The 14,583-nt window shown below is 43.5% G+C and overlaps 1 protein-coding gene across 1 annotated transcript in view; it reads right to left on the bottom strand.

The window, feature by feature from the left end:
• MED13 (mediator complex subunit 13) overlaps positions 1-14,583 on the bottom strand; it is a 92,748-nt gene that overhangs the window by 75,211 nt on the left and 2,954 nt on the right. Inside the window, exon 2 of the mRNA XM_018556663.1 lies at positions 13,317-13,551. Coding sequence (XP_018412165.1) covers positions 13,317-13,551 — 235 coding nt within the window. The remainder of the gene's footprint in view (positions 1-13,316; positions 13,552-14,583) is intronic.

Below are 14,583 nucleotides of genomic sequence, written 5' to 3' on the forward strand. Positions count from 1 at the left end.
CTACATATTACCGTGGGGGGGGGGGGACCCCAAAAAAACCTTGTAAGATTTGCACTATGGTGGTAGACTACAACAAATCACCAACAATTGAAAATGCCATTTTCATTCTGCTTTTCAACATCTCCCATGCCAGTCTGTCATAAATAGTGTCCTATATAGAGCATTATAAACAGTGTTTGCATGCACGCGTCAAAACCTTCTAAGTGAGAAAATCTTCCATAGATAAAAATGTCATGAATTAGAATGATGAATTAAAAAGGTGGGTGAATGTGTTTGCAATCATGAAAGTTAAAACAAATCTAGCTTGCTGCATGGCTAGCAGACAGATCATTTAAACCCCCCCTAAGGATAGTAAAATAAAATTGGTGTGACCTTTATTTCGAATTAATGCCAACCCAGGTTTAAATATAGAGTCAGCACACAAATAAACAGATCCATCTTTCAACATCATTCTCTTACATAAAATTAGAAGTCTTTCACTGACAGGCTGCATTCAAGCTTTTAAAGGGCAAATCAGTATTGCAAATATTTGCTCAAATGAGCTTTTGCTTTCCTACAGTTAACATTCTGTAGCACCAATGAAATAAAGCAGAGGGAAAATACAAAATATTTACACTATCAAAAAGGATTAAAGGATAAGAGTACTTTCACCATTAAAACCAGAACGACAACCCCACCACCAAAAAGTAAATATATGTGACTAGCACTGAAGAAAAGGCATCTTGGTGAAAACACAGATTTTACATTGACATGCCCAACATTGTTCATTCTTGCTCTTCCACATTTTGATTACTGTGCTTATACACGTTTGCAAACACTACATGTAGTTATCATTTTCAACCACATTAGATCTGACCTACAGAACTACAGCAAGAGAAACAAGAATTAAGGGCCACGTTTACCGTTTATGCCACATTTAAAAAGGAGAACTATGAGGTGAGTGCTTTTCACTCACCTCATAGTTCTAGCCGACCTGTGACAATAAGACTGTCACAGGTCGGCTCAGTAGATCGGGAGGTGAGCGAACACATACCGGCGTTCGCTCCCCTCTCGATCCTGTCACGGCTCTCTGCCGTGACAGGGGAGGGGCTGGATTCCCCCCTCCCTGCTCCGATCTCCCAGCGCTGACTGGCGGAATGGACGGGGCAGGTACAGCTGGCTCTGCCTCTAGATAGGCAGAGCCAGCTGTCAGTCACGCAGCTGGGCGGATCCAGACAGTATTGCCAGGATCTGCTTCATGCGTCTCAGTATACAGCGAGCGGCTGCTCGCGGTATACTGCGGCGTCTCAGTATACTGAGCCTAGGGTGACGGGAGGACGCTAGTTTGTGTCCTCCCGTTACCCTAAGGAGAACTATGGGGAAAATACTTAACCCCATAGTTCTCCTTTAATGTTCCACCCATAATCAGGGTGCAACATAAAACATGGTCACATCTTGCCACCCCATCCTGCTCCCACTTAACTGAAACGCAATTTCCTGCTCCCCGCAGGCTGCTGCTAAGTTTTTTTTCTTTAAAGCTGGTGCGGCTGTACAAGGCTCCGTCTAGTAAAATGGTTATAGTTTTCTTTTTGCGACTGGATTCACAGCTTTGTGTTACTGTATGCCTTTTCCATAGATCCCGTGGAAATAGCACAACATGTAGTGTGAATGAGCATGAATACCAACAGATACATTCTCAGTTGGTCACATTTGTGATTTGTGTTAATGGCACTAAGGACGATGGGACAGAAAGTCCTGCTGCAGGCAGTCATGTGACTTTTTGTCGTGCTTACAGTGCATGGCAATCTAACCGGACGTTCAGTTAAGTAGCACTGGGGGATAAGTAGCAAGTGAATTTTAACCAGTTGACATCCGCGGTGTTAAACCCCCTTCCCATCCAGGCCATTTTTCAGTATTCAGCGCTGCGGTACTTTGACTGACATTTATTCCGTCATGCAGCGCTGTACTGAAATGAATTTTATACCCTTTTTGGGGACACATAGAGCTTTCTTTTGGTGGTATTTATTCACCACTGGGATTTTTATTTTTGAATATAAACTTAATTTATAACTAATTCATATACACACATTTTTTTTTTTACACTTATTGTTATTACATAGGGGGATACAATCCCCCTATATAATAGCACAGGTACACTGACAGGTCCTCTTTATGGAGACATTAGGGGTCTCTAGACCCCTAATGTCACCTGGAGACCCCAAAAGAAGCTGATGAAGCACAGATTTGCTTCATCAGCTTCTTCTCTCTGGCCATAGGAGCCAGATGACTGACAGGTGAATGCGGAAGTGATGTAATACACATCACTTCTGCATTCACACTACAGAGGGAGAACAGCAAGGAGCTGATCTCCCTCCCTCCTTCTCCTGACGCCCTCCCGAGCCGGTCCCGGGCCGCAGATGGGCTAGCGGATCCCGGGATTAAAGGTGAGGGGTCAAGAGGGGGGAGATGGCGGCACTCGCGATTGGGGTGGGGGGCGCTCCGAAATTCACGCCATGCAACCGATCGGCGGCTATAGAGCCGCTGATCGGTTGTATGTGAAACAGCCGTTAGTGGCTGTAGAAACAAGCGGGTCTTTCCTGCCTGTGCGCGCACACTAGGGGGCGCGCGAGCAGGAAAAAAATGGCAACCCACTGATGCGAGTCTGCCGTCCGTTTTTTCTTAACGGGCGGATGGCAAAAGGTTAAAGGAACTAATAAATGACTAGGGACATAAGTTTGCTAGATAGACCTGATACTTTACTATACATCTATATATTTAAAAAAAAGGGGGGGGGGGTATATTATTTTAAACCTAAATGATGTCCTTAAAATTTGTATACCTCCAGCCTACTATAATGTTTAAATATTTGCATCCGTAATGTATTTGTTTGTGTGTGTTATTTTAACTTTTTTTTAAATCTACAATTAAAGTTGAATTGAACTCTTAAAATGTAGATTTGCAAAGCTTTAGGGAAATCTAGAAGTGTAAATTGTGCATAAGCAATACCCTGAGGGCCTGTTCACATGATATCAGGTCCTGATCAGGTGCGGATCTGCAGACGCGGTGCTACTGATGCAGTGCGTTTTGGCCATGTTTTTGATGCGACATGCCTTATTTTTTCTGTCGTAACCTGAACGGACTGCGCACGTGAGAACTGTAGCCCATAAAACACATAGGGATACATTGGGATGCATTTTTAGTGCAGGAGCGTACGGATCAGGTCAGCACAGAAAACGGACGTCGTGTGAACAGGCCCTGAAAAGCATAACTTCTTACTTGAAAGCCTCTTGAAATGTAGCAGTGCAGTTCATGGTATATGAGGGTGCCAGAACACTCCTGTACCTGCAGCCTCAGCCGTATATGCGCAGTGTAAGATCCAAGGACTTCTAGTCTCAGGAGATTTGGTGATGTCACTACCCAAATGCTCACTTTTTCTTGCTGGAGGCTCTGATGCAAAATGCCTGCCTCTACCACGATGGTCACCTCCACACAGTACAGAACAAGACATAGTACATCAGTAATTGGGAAATGTTCAGCTGTAGTGAGACCACAGGGAATACTGGTGATTAGTACAATGCCCTGTGCATACTATTTTTTGGACACAGCTCCCAAAGTTTCATTCCTCTAATATCCTTACTTAAAAGAGAACTATGGTGTAACCTTTTTATCCCATAGTTCTCTTTAGGGTCATGGGAGGACATATACAAATGCCCTCCCGTGACACAAAGCTCAGTATATTGCGGGCTATTGCCCGCAATATACTGAGAGCGCCGAAGCCGAAACTGATCACACCAATACTGTCTGGATCCGCCCAGCTGCGTGAGTGACAGCTGGCTCTTCCTATCTAGAGGCAGAGCCAGCTGTACCCGCCGCCTCCTCCATCTGTTCCTCCAGTCAGCGCTAGAGGATCGGAGAGGGGAAGATACCTGCGGGGAGCGAGCAACGGTATGTGTTAGTTTACTTCCGATCAATAGAGTTGACATGCGACAGTATCAATGTCACATGTCAGCTCCAACTATGAGGATGAGAGTAAATCACTCACCTCATAGGAAAATCCAGAAGCACTCACTTCTACGAACCCCCTGCATTCAGAGTAGTCAAATCTTGGTGGCAGTGACCAACTAAGCATCAGAAGGGGACTTTGTCCTACTCTTTGGCCGTGCAGTGAAAGTGCAAGCATTATTTTTTTCACATCAGTGCATCACACGCTATTGCACTGCAACAAACGCTCACTGGAAGGAGTGTTGGGATGCCATTCAGTATGGCAATGCAACAGCACACCTAGCGTGCAGTGCGCTGTGTGATGGTGTGTTTAGCATGCACTGATACTGTGCCTTTAGCACAACGCTATAGTTTCAACTGGCTCTTAGACCCCCTGTCCACAGCAGAGCGGTGCATTAGTCACACAAATCCTCACGATTAACACATGGTACCACTCGACGCACCTACCATGGGTTAGCAGCGCTGGAGGTGTGTTGCCATTCAGATGAATGGCACCCCAAACACACCTTTCCCCCACAATATGACCACCTGCACTACAATGTGTGGTACCGCAATACCGTGCATTGCTTTTGAAAAAAGTAGTGCATACATGCACTACTGTAACTGCACCGCAACAGATGGTATTGTGGTACCACGTCTTGCAGCACAGTTGATCGCATTGTGGGAGAGGTCTAAAGTTCCTAGACACATGCTTTCACTTCCAGTACAGACACAAAAAAATCAAATTCATCCATATCCGCCAAAAGAATACGTAGATCTATGCAGTTATACAGCAATGAAAAACTACTGTACATGAGGCACATAAAGCTCCAACAGTTAACACACCACTGAACATAAAAAATAAAAAAAAAAGAAGAAAAAAAAAAACACATTCCACACATCATTCAAAACCAGAAACAGTTCTCTAATAATGCAAAGATTTATCAAGTCTCCTGATTGGTAGAGGTATTGCCACAGCTCATCAATTTGACTGCAAACCATCTTAATAAAGTAGAACGTTTACCCACTAAAAGGTGGGGGGCAGAAACCGTGAAAAAAAAAAAAAACTGACAATACTTTTGACACTTCCTTACACTATATAAAACTGAAAAAGAAAACAAAATTGTTCAGTCAACTTCCTCTACTTCCACTTCTTGCCTGTCGTCTGTGGCTTTAACATTTTCTAAGTCAATGACCTAAAACAAGACCACAGTTTAGAAAGTCAGAACTCCTAACATGCATCATTGTTTAAGGTTAGTAGTTCAAAGCCACTTAATGAAGAGGTCTGCATTTGTCAGCCTTAAAGAAGTATGAGGAGAGTGAATTACACTCACACCTCGGCTCTATTAAATCAGAAACTGAGCGATCACATACCGCCAATCGCTCAGTTCCCGATCTTCTCCCTGCAGAGAGTGGTGACCGTCGGTTACCACTCCCCACAGGGATTCCTCTCTGTTCCTCCAGCGCTAAGGGGAGGGGCGGGCACAACTGGCTCTGCCTCTAGAGTGTCAGAGCCAGCAATCAGGCAGCGGGGTTAGGCCATTGTTCTCTGTTAATCTTTCCCTTAGGGCCGGTTCACACAACAAAGAGTGCGTTTCAGAGCGTTCGGCCTCTGGAACGCAACCAGGCCGGCTCCATGCGTTCAGGGGCAGGAGGAGGGGTGACTGTGCATTGAAGTCAATGGCACCGCTGCCACACCCCCTACCTGCATGAACGTGTGGCATATTAGTGTCTGCATTCTAGTCCAGAGCGATCTGCAAAAATAGTGCATGCAGCATTTTTGCAGATCGCACTGGACCAGAACGCAGGCACTAATGTGCCACACATACTACATTTCAGAAAACTGTAAGATCATTCTAGTCTATCATTTCTACTGATCAACAACTAAGGCCTGGTTCACACCTAGGAGTTTTTGAGCTGTTGGAAAAGCACTTTTAAATGCTCAACACAAGAAATCCCATGATTTTCAATGGCCCTGGTTCACACCTGAGCAGAAAAACCCAGCAGGAAAAAGCCAAACGCTTGAAAAGGTACATGAACTTCTTTGGCCAGTTAAAAGCGCGTTTTTGACCCATAGACTTCAAATGGAGATGCCCAAAAACGTGCAAGAAAAAGCATGTTGCACATTTTCATGAGTGTTTTTGCGTGTTCTTCCAATGCCCACAATGGTCCATGAGCTGCCCATAAAAACACGCAAATAACCACATGCTGCTCACGCAAGTACAGGATCCTGCTTTCTTCACCCTCAGGAAAATGTATTCCTATTCGAAATCGACTTACTGAATAAGTGATCTACAGACTACATGTTGTCCCTGCGCTTATGTTATGCAGGAAAAACCATGACATCGCTCCACGAACATTTTCATAATCACAAGACAGCCATCTGCAAGGCTATGACCTCTGGGACCTTGGTCCAACCTGTCGCACAACGTTTTAGACAATTTCCTCATTTGCTGCATGCATAGTGACCATGCCCCCCCCCCCACATGGGGTGACAGACATCGATTACTGCTGAAAAAAGAAGCCCGCTGCATCTTCTCTTTACAGCCACTGGTTCCTAAAGGACTGGGATGGACAAGGGAATGTCATCTGTTTATTGTAACAATGTTTTTCAATGCATACAGGTAGGTAGCAAATGCTCAGACGGTGGTGAGTGCATATTTTATATCTTGCTATGATATTCTCTTGCAATTCTGATCATCATTTTGTGCAATCCCTACTATCCTTTTTTGTAAAATGTGCAATCCTGTTTGATGTAGGTCTTTATTTTTAGTTTTTGGGGCTTTTTTTCCCCTTTTTATCTATTTTTTTTTTCTATTAGGTTTCTTTATTCCCTTTCCCATTTCTACTATATATACACACTTTGTTTATATTTTCTATTATATTTTTTCTTTACCTCTTCTCTATAATAATTTATTTGACTTGCTATCATATTTTTCTCCTTCCTTCTGCCGCTCTCTTTAATCAGCGCCCATCTTTGTCCTTTACTGCTACTCTGGACTTTTCTCCATTTACAATATTATATTCTCATCTGTAGCTTTTTCTATTGGCCAGCGATGAGCATAGTTGCTGGACTTGGTTACGCAGCAACATCCTCATCCCCGGACTATGACGCCACTTCCGATGACGCAGGATGCCAAGGTAACGCCCCATCATCAGGTAGTGCCTGCGGCTGACAGCACTGGCTAACTGGGACTTTTAGTCCCCCATGTGAAAAAAGTACACTCGGATTCTATGGTTTGAAATATTAGGACATAAAAATTGGCTGGTCCTTAGCAGGTCTTAGAATTAGGTAAATACAACCTCAGAGGAACAACACCACATGGAATCTTTGTCCTGTTGGAACATCCAAGGACGCCCAAGCTTCAGCTTCCGCGCAGACAGCATGACGTTTTCTCTTAGGATTTCCCGATACTTCAATGAAGCCATCTTGCCTTCCACATGCTGTAGGTTTCCAGTGCCAGACGATGCAAAGCAGCCCCAGAGTATCACCGAGCCACCACCATGCTGAACTGTAGGCAGAGTGTTCTTTTCAGCATATGCTGCATTGTGCTTCTGCAAACTGAAACCCCAGTGCCTGCTACCACCAAGTCTTGCTGCAGATCTTTTGCAGCCACTGATCGCTTCCTTTGCAGCCACTGATGGTTGCATCAGTTGCAGCCACTGATCGTTTCCTTTTTCTGCCCCCAGGTAGTGGAACCACTGCTCTATTAACTTTGAACTTGCAAACTATCCTTCCAAATGTGTCTCTGGGAACAGTCAGTGCCTTCGCTATCTTCTTTTTTTGTTTGTTTCCTGTTCCTAGTTTGTGAAGGGAAATTATCTCTTCTCTTAACTTTTTTGACCATTCTTTTGACTTCAAACCATATTTCTAACATGCAGTCAAATGTGACTCAACAACCTCTAGCCAGTTCAGGTATTTCATGTGTTCTAGCTGAAGCACACCTGGTACAACTAATGAAGCCCTTGATTAGTTGCATCAGGTGCGCTTGAGACAACTGTTTTGCAGATGTGTGCTCGTGAGGGATTCTATTCAGGGGGTTGAATCATTTTCAGACTGCAGAAGTCATTAAAAGTTGCATTTGCAGTTGGATTTGGGGAAACCACTTGGAACATTCATTGTGATTACCTATTTCAATTGCATTTGTTTTGTTCATTGCAAACCGGTTAAAGTCTGTAAATTTAGTCAATAAACTTGATTTGTAAAAGTTGAGTAATTTGGTTACAAATGTATTTGCATTATGATAATGTACTTGTTGCCTTGAGAAAGTGCCTACCAAATCTTCATTATACTACTACATTCGGTTTGGAGTGCCGAGGCAGTACTTTTTGGATTGAGCGCTGGCACCGCTACTCTATACACACACACATTACATATATTATATGAACAGCTGAACCATTTATCACTAAAGGGCATTTATATTGTTGCATAGGGCCAATAACGATAAAAAAAACAGCCTTATTTAGGTGTCCTGGAATCACGAGTGTTGCTTGCAGCTGCCTGTACGAAACAATGACATCCAATAGCAAATGCTGATCCGAGAGTGTATCCATGTATACAGATACAGATGAATACACTCAGATCAGCGTTTACCTGTCAGCCTGTTATTTATTAATACAGGCACGCAACATATACAAATCCCAGTAACAGAAATCTGACCATTTTGAACAATGTAAGGCCCTCTGCGCCTGAGTGAATAAGTCCTGAAATGCAGGTCTTGAGTAGGCCTAACCAGAGATGGCATCATTCCCCTCTCTCCCCCAGTCATCACTACAACTTTATATTAGCCTAGCCTGTGATGCCACCACTCTAAAAGGTGCCCATACACCTTACGATTATCGGACGAAACTTTTCGTCCGATGATCGAACCGTCGTACGATTTTCGTACGACGGCCCCATCCTGCCCCGATTATCGCAAGGTTCAATCAGCGGTAGTTAGAAAAAAAACACCTGGACGACTTGCGGTAATTGACCGCAATTATTTTCGTTTGCGCATGCGCAGTGTTAATCGTACGACTTTTGACGGACGGAAACGCCACCAACCATGCGAACATCGTACGATCAACCAAAGTTTTCAAACATGCTTGAACGTCAAAAGTACAGTACTATCGGTCGGGCACTCTATTCACACGTTACGATTGTCGTACGAAAAGTCGATCGCATACGATAATCGTAAGGTGTATGGGCACCTTAACGTAGGTCTCACATTTTTAGCAGTTAAGTAGCAACTGATCTCCGTTTCTGACATTTGTGAATACAACTACAAACTGGACAAGCACCCGGGTCTACATGATTGTGTAATCTCTAAACCACCATGATGGCTCATGATGTAGACGCTGACCCCAGATAACTTCTGAACAAAATGAACTTTTTGTCCTACTAGAGAGAAAAAGATGATAAAGGTATTGTCAGCAGAAGTACTATGTGTGGGATGTACACATGGATTTGCCAGATACCAGTGATTTTATACAGAGAAACACTGTGTCAGGGACAGTTGTATACCAGCCAGACCTTTGAACATACTATTCAAAAAGGAACAGACCTAGCCGTTTCCAGTTTGGTACGGACAGTTAATGGGCTCTTTTTCAGAGGGCACCAAGTGTTCATACAGATGCACAGGTTGCCTTCTTACAATAGTTTAAAAACATTTACACCAGTGAGCTGTTTGAAGCTAACCTCAATGCTCTGAGGTTGATTTCACATTCAGAGCTGCGTGGCTTTTTCCAGTGTCATGCAGGCTAGCCTTAGAAACCGACTTAAATCAGATGGTTTTCTGAGGTCAAAACAGGTCACACTGGGAAACATCTCCAAATGTAATGGTAGTGCCAGAGCTGCTTAGTGGCTTATTGCCAACAGCAGCTTGGCAGGTTTAAAAGCAAGATAACCACTGCCAAACAGACGTAGAATAATTGCTCACTATTTCTCACTAACATTCACCTCTCTAAGCTTTTCATAAAAAGGAGTAAACCAATGTACAATTCCACAGCAAGTCAAGGAGTATAAACTATTAACAAGGTAACAGAAATGTATTTATCTACAGATATCAGTGGAATTAGCCTAAAAAAAAATGGCAAGACACTCATTCATTTTGGGTGTCATTAACTGTATGTGAAACTGCATACAACATGTATGAGATTTCTGCCCTAAGCCCTCATTCACACGAGTAACAGCCGGCCCATACAGATCCTGTCTGCGTCCGAGCAAGGACGTGCAGTTCGGGTGAGCGTACGACCGCGTACTCCCATAGAGAAGGACAGGCTGCTGTTTACAAGTCACACGCAGCACCTGTCCTTCCGGGGAGCTGCCCGATACGGCCGTGCACGCAGCATGGATCTGTACAGCCCGTACTGCATGGCTGTTAATAGTGTTAATGAGGGATTAAAGTCAATGCCACCATTTCCACCTGGGTTTTTATCATGTACATCCAGATCTGACCATGCATTCTGTATGCCATTTAACATGCAACAAAAAGTGTTTTGACACACGAATACCTAGTTACACTCCTGTTTTCTTGGGGGGGCGGGGGGGAGGTCCACATCTTACATATTCTGCCACAGGTACATTCTTGAATTTATCATTAAATTGAACAAAGTGAAAGAAATGCATCAAAACTGAAGTAGACAGAATCCGGAGCAGTTGCCCATAACAACCAGTCAGCTTCTCTCTTTAATTTTCAAAGAATAACTGAACTGAAGAGAAAAGCTGATTGGTTACCATGGGCAACTGCTCCAGATTCTGTCTGTTCAAGTTTTGATAAAGTCCCCTCATCGTGCTTGTATATGTATTTAGCCTCATTTTGGATGTTTCCACAGGGCACCTAGCGTGTGTTACCATGCACTGTGCGTGTTGCGTTGCCATTCATTTGAATAACAACCCAACACACGTGACCTCAGCCATGTGATGCAGAGCAACGTTATGGTACCACAATGCCTTGCCATGAAGAAATGTAGCGCACGCTGTAACGCACAGCCACCAGGAGTTGCATTGGGGTGCCATTCAAGTGAATAGTAACACGCCTAACCCATCCTATGTGCACTGTGCGATAGTGTGCATTAAACTCATGGTGTTGAGCAATTAACACAACACTAAAATGTGGCATGGTCAAGCAAGTCTAGATTGGCTTATTAAATATCCTAAACTATGAACAATCCATGCAGCACCATTCATTCAATTACTAAAAAACCTAAAGAATATGGGGATGCCACTGTCTCGCGGTAGGTAGCCACAAAAACTCACCTCAACGGAGACCTTAACCTTTGGAGCTAGCTTTTATGAAATGGTAAGGAGAAGAAAGCCATGGATGGGAAGCAAAATGTAAAACCCATTCGGAGCATGATAAAAGGTTTGGGTTAGACACAGCAAACATGCACAAAAAGGTTATCTGGTCAAAAGGAGAGCAAAGCTTTGTGGAACAAAAATCTACTACTACTTGTTATCCTGGAAACATGATCCTCATGGTGAAGCATGGTGGTGGTAGCATATTGTGGAGATGCTTTTCCAGCCACATACAGGACAAAGAGGCAGAACTTCATCATCCAGCAGAACAATGACCCTAAACACACACAGGGGAATTTATCAAAATGGAAACAGACAAAATCTGGAGAAGCTGTGCATGGCAACCAATTAGCTTCTCTTTTTCATTTTCAAATCTCAACTGACCAAACTAAAAAGAAGCCGATTGGTTGCCATGCACAGCTGCACCAGATTTTGATAACCCCCCCCAGCCAAATCTACAACATGGATAAAGCCAAGAGACTGCATGTCTGAGAATGGCTAAGTCAAAGTGCAATTCAGTCATGTTGCCTTTAAATCCTACCTTACAGGGCTTGAATTTTGGACAATTCCTGTTGGCCAAGCATCACTCGACAGAACAGTGATTGTAATCAGATCCAGTCACTGTTCAGGTATTCAGAGAGCTGCGACACCCACGACTGTCTGATTACAATAGCTGGCAGGGAAACCATTTTTCTTGTTCAGCCCCATGATCACATGTATGGGTAGCCTAAGAATTGAAAAAGGTGGTAGAGAGGTAACCCCAAAAGGCTTGTAGCTAAATGTGGTTCTACCAAGTGCTGACTAAGAGCCCATTCACATCAGGGCGGTTGCGGATCAGCACGTTTCTGCCCATTGAAAGCTGTATGGGAACCGCACTGATCAGCGTGGCAAAAATAGTGCAGGATGCAGTTTGGGCGGGGGCGGTTCCGATCGCGCTGAGTCACGCGGTCGCATGAACAATCCCCATAGCAATGCATGGGATCGTGCATGTCGGCGGATCTGCACGGTCGAATCGCCCCGGTGTGAATGGAGAATACTTATGCAGCCAACAAATTTCTACTTTATTTTTCAATTTACCTTTGTGTCACAAGAAAACAGGATTGCAGGACACAGCAGCTGTTGACCCTTGCGTAGGTCATGCTCTCTCTCCACATATTTATTTAAGGTATTTATATAGCGCCGACAATTTACACAGCGCTTTACATAGTTGCACATTCACATCAGTCCCTGCCCTCAAGGAGCTTACAAGCTAAGCATATGGCAGCAGATGTGGATCTCAGAGTTGCTGGGGCACGCAAAGAGCGTGAGTGGCACTGCGCATATGCAGGCTTTGATACAGAAAGCTCACGCGCTCGAGCGATGCTGGTGGAGAGCATCAATAGCTGCTGTACCCTGGCATTAACACGTGTCAAGGATGTCAACAATTGAATATTTGGGCCAGGCTGCATGTGGGACAAACAGCCTATTGGTATGCCATCTGCATCTAACTATATTGTACAAATCACACAGTGAATTTAAAACTACTGGGGCATCTTGTGTTCATTGACCAGTTTCTTTTAAAAGGTGAATTTAGTCTTTAAATCCATTATTAATGTAAGGTTATAACACTTGAAAATGTGAAAATATGAAAGTGGGATGAATATTTATACAAGGCAGAGTATAGCGGGAGTTATGCTTTCTAGGTGGTATCCACTGACAGCACAATTCTTTCCTCCAATAAAAGCAGGACCAGGCAATAAATCAAGTGTCTGTGGAACACTATAATCTATGCTGCCCACAGCAACCAAGTTATATCTGCCATTTTCCAGTACAGAATAAAGAGTGAGTGAAAGAAGATTGGTGCTATACACAACTTTTTCCCAGTGAAGCACCAGGCAAACAAACAAAGCTGGAATAAGATGCAAGGATAAATGATGTCAACAGCCACTTAGCCAGTTTTGACATAAAATCTTTAACATGACAGTTTCCAGTTTAAAGTATTTCCACTAATCAGGATATCCCTACAAACAGATCTGGGGGGGGAAAAAAACAGCACAAACTATTGCAGGAGCAACTAACACAATGCACTAAAAGAGTTTACCTGTCAAGTCATGATGGATTAGATCAGCAAAGTTTGGGTCATCTCCCCACCAAAATATCCAAAGCTCTCTCCGTCCAGGTCGTTGATCTCGTCGCCATACGCTTAGCACATCAGCCTTCAGACATCGACTGAAACTGCTCAATATGGGATCCTCCTCTGTCACTGGAAAGAGGATCGGAGCAGAAGTAGGACCCTGCCATACGTACTGCTTCCATTTGATCCCTGTAAGGTCAGCCTGAAAAAATGAAATGAAAAGTTTTTATTACTCTGAGCAACTATATAAAAACATCCACATACACAGAAAAATGTATTTACATGGAGGTGTAATGCCCCTTTTAGGATCGCTGCCCTTTACTTTTTATCATTTTACTTCCACCACTGCAGCTCTCATACACAGAAGCAATGTGACAGCTGGCTGGCTCAGAGCTTCGGGTGAGTATACCTTTCTTATTTTAGCATCTAGATACAAATCGAGCACTTAACCTGATCTCTTAACCCTTGCGGTGGGTAGCCCCACTGCAAGAGTTAATAAAAACATTTCCTGGAGTTCGTCTTTAAAGGAGAACTATGAGGTGAGTGCTTTTCACTCACCTCATAGTTCTAGCCGACCTGAAGGAGGACGCTAGTTTGTGTCCTCCCGTTACCCTAAGGAGAACTATGGGGAAAAACACTGACCCTATAGTTCTCCTTTAAAGGAAACATGAAGCAAGATGAACACTGACACCCTCAATGCTGATCTAAGAATACCAACTACCTCCTGTAACTGGCTTCCAGATCCTGAACACGTATGCAGATGAAGAAATCCAGAACTCCTGATAAGAGATTCTGAAAACGCTGGAACAACTGGTTCAGCATGACAACCAAGCAACTAGTATTTTTGGGCCAGATGTGCCATCATATTGTTCTTGATATAGGTATGCTTTACCATTTCCGCTTCTTCTATGATCAAGATGCATCAAACTGCAAATGTTTTATTTTTTTATCTAGACTCAATCTTAATTAGGGGTGGGCAAATTAACCAGCCAATCAAAGAATCAGGCATTTTAAAAGGAGCCAAAAGAACAAGTGCACCTAGTGGTGTTCACAAAATGATGAAAACAAGCACCTGGCTCCTGGAATCGATCAAACACTGGCAGTTACCACCAATCTGTTGCCTGTGACTTGTTTTCTCTGATTACCATCAAACTTAAAATTGCTTAAAAGGCAATACTGAAATGAAACAGATAGTAGAAATGAGCTTCTAAGAATGTAAAAAAAAAAAAAAAAA

This window comes from Nanorana parkeri, unplaced genomic scaffold (assembly GCF_000935625.1).
Source record: "Nanorana parkeri isolate BGI_ZX_2015 unplaced genomic scaffold, ASM93562v1 scaffold245, whole genome shotgun sequence".
Taxonomy (NCBI): Eukaryota; Metazoa; Chordata; class Amphibia; order Anura; family Dicroglossidae; genus Nanorana; species Nanorana parkeri.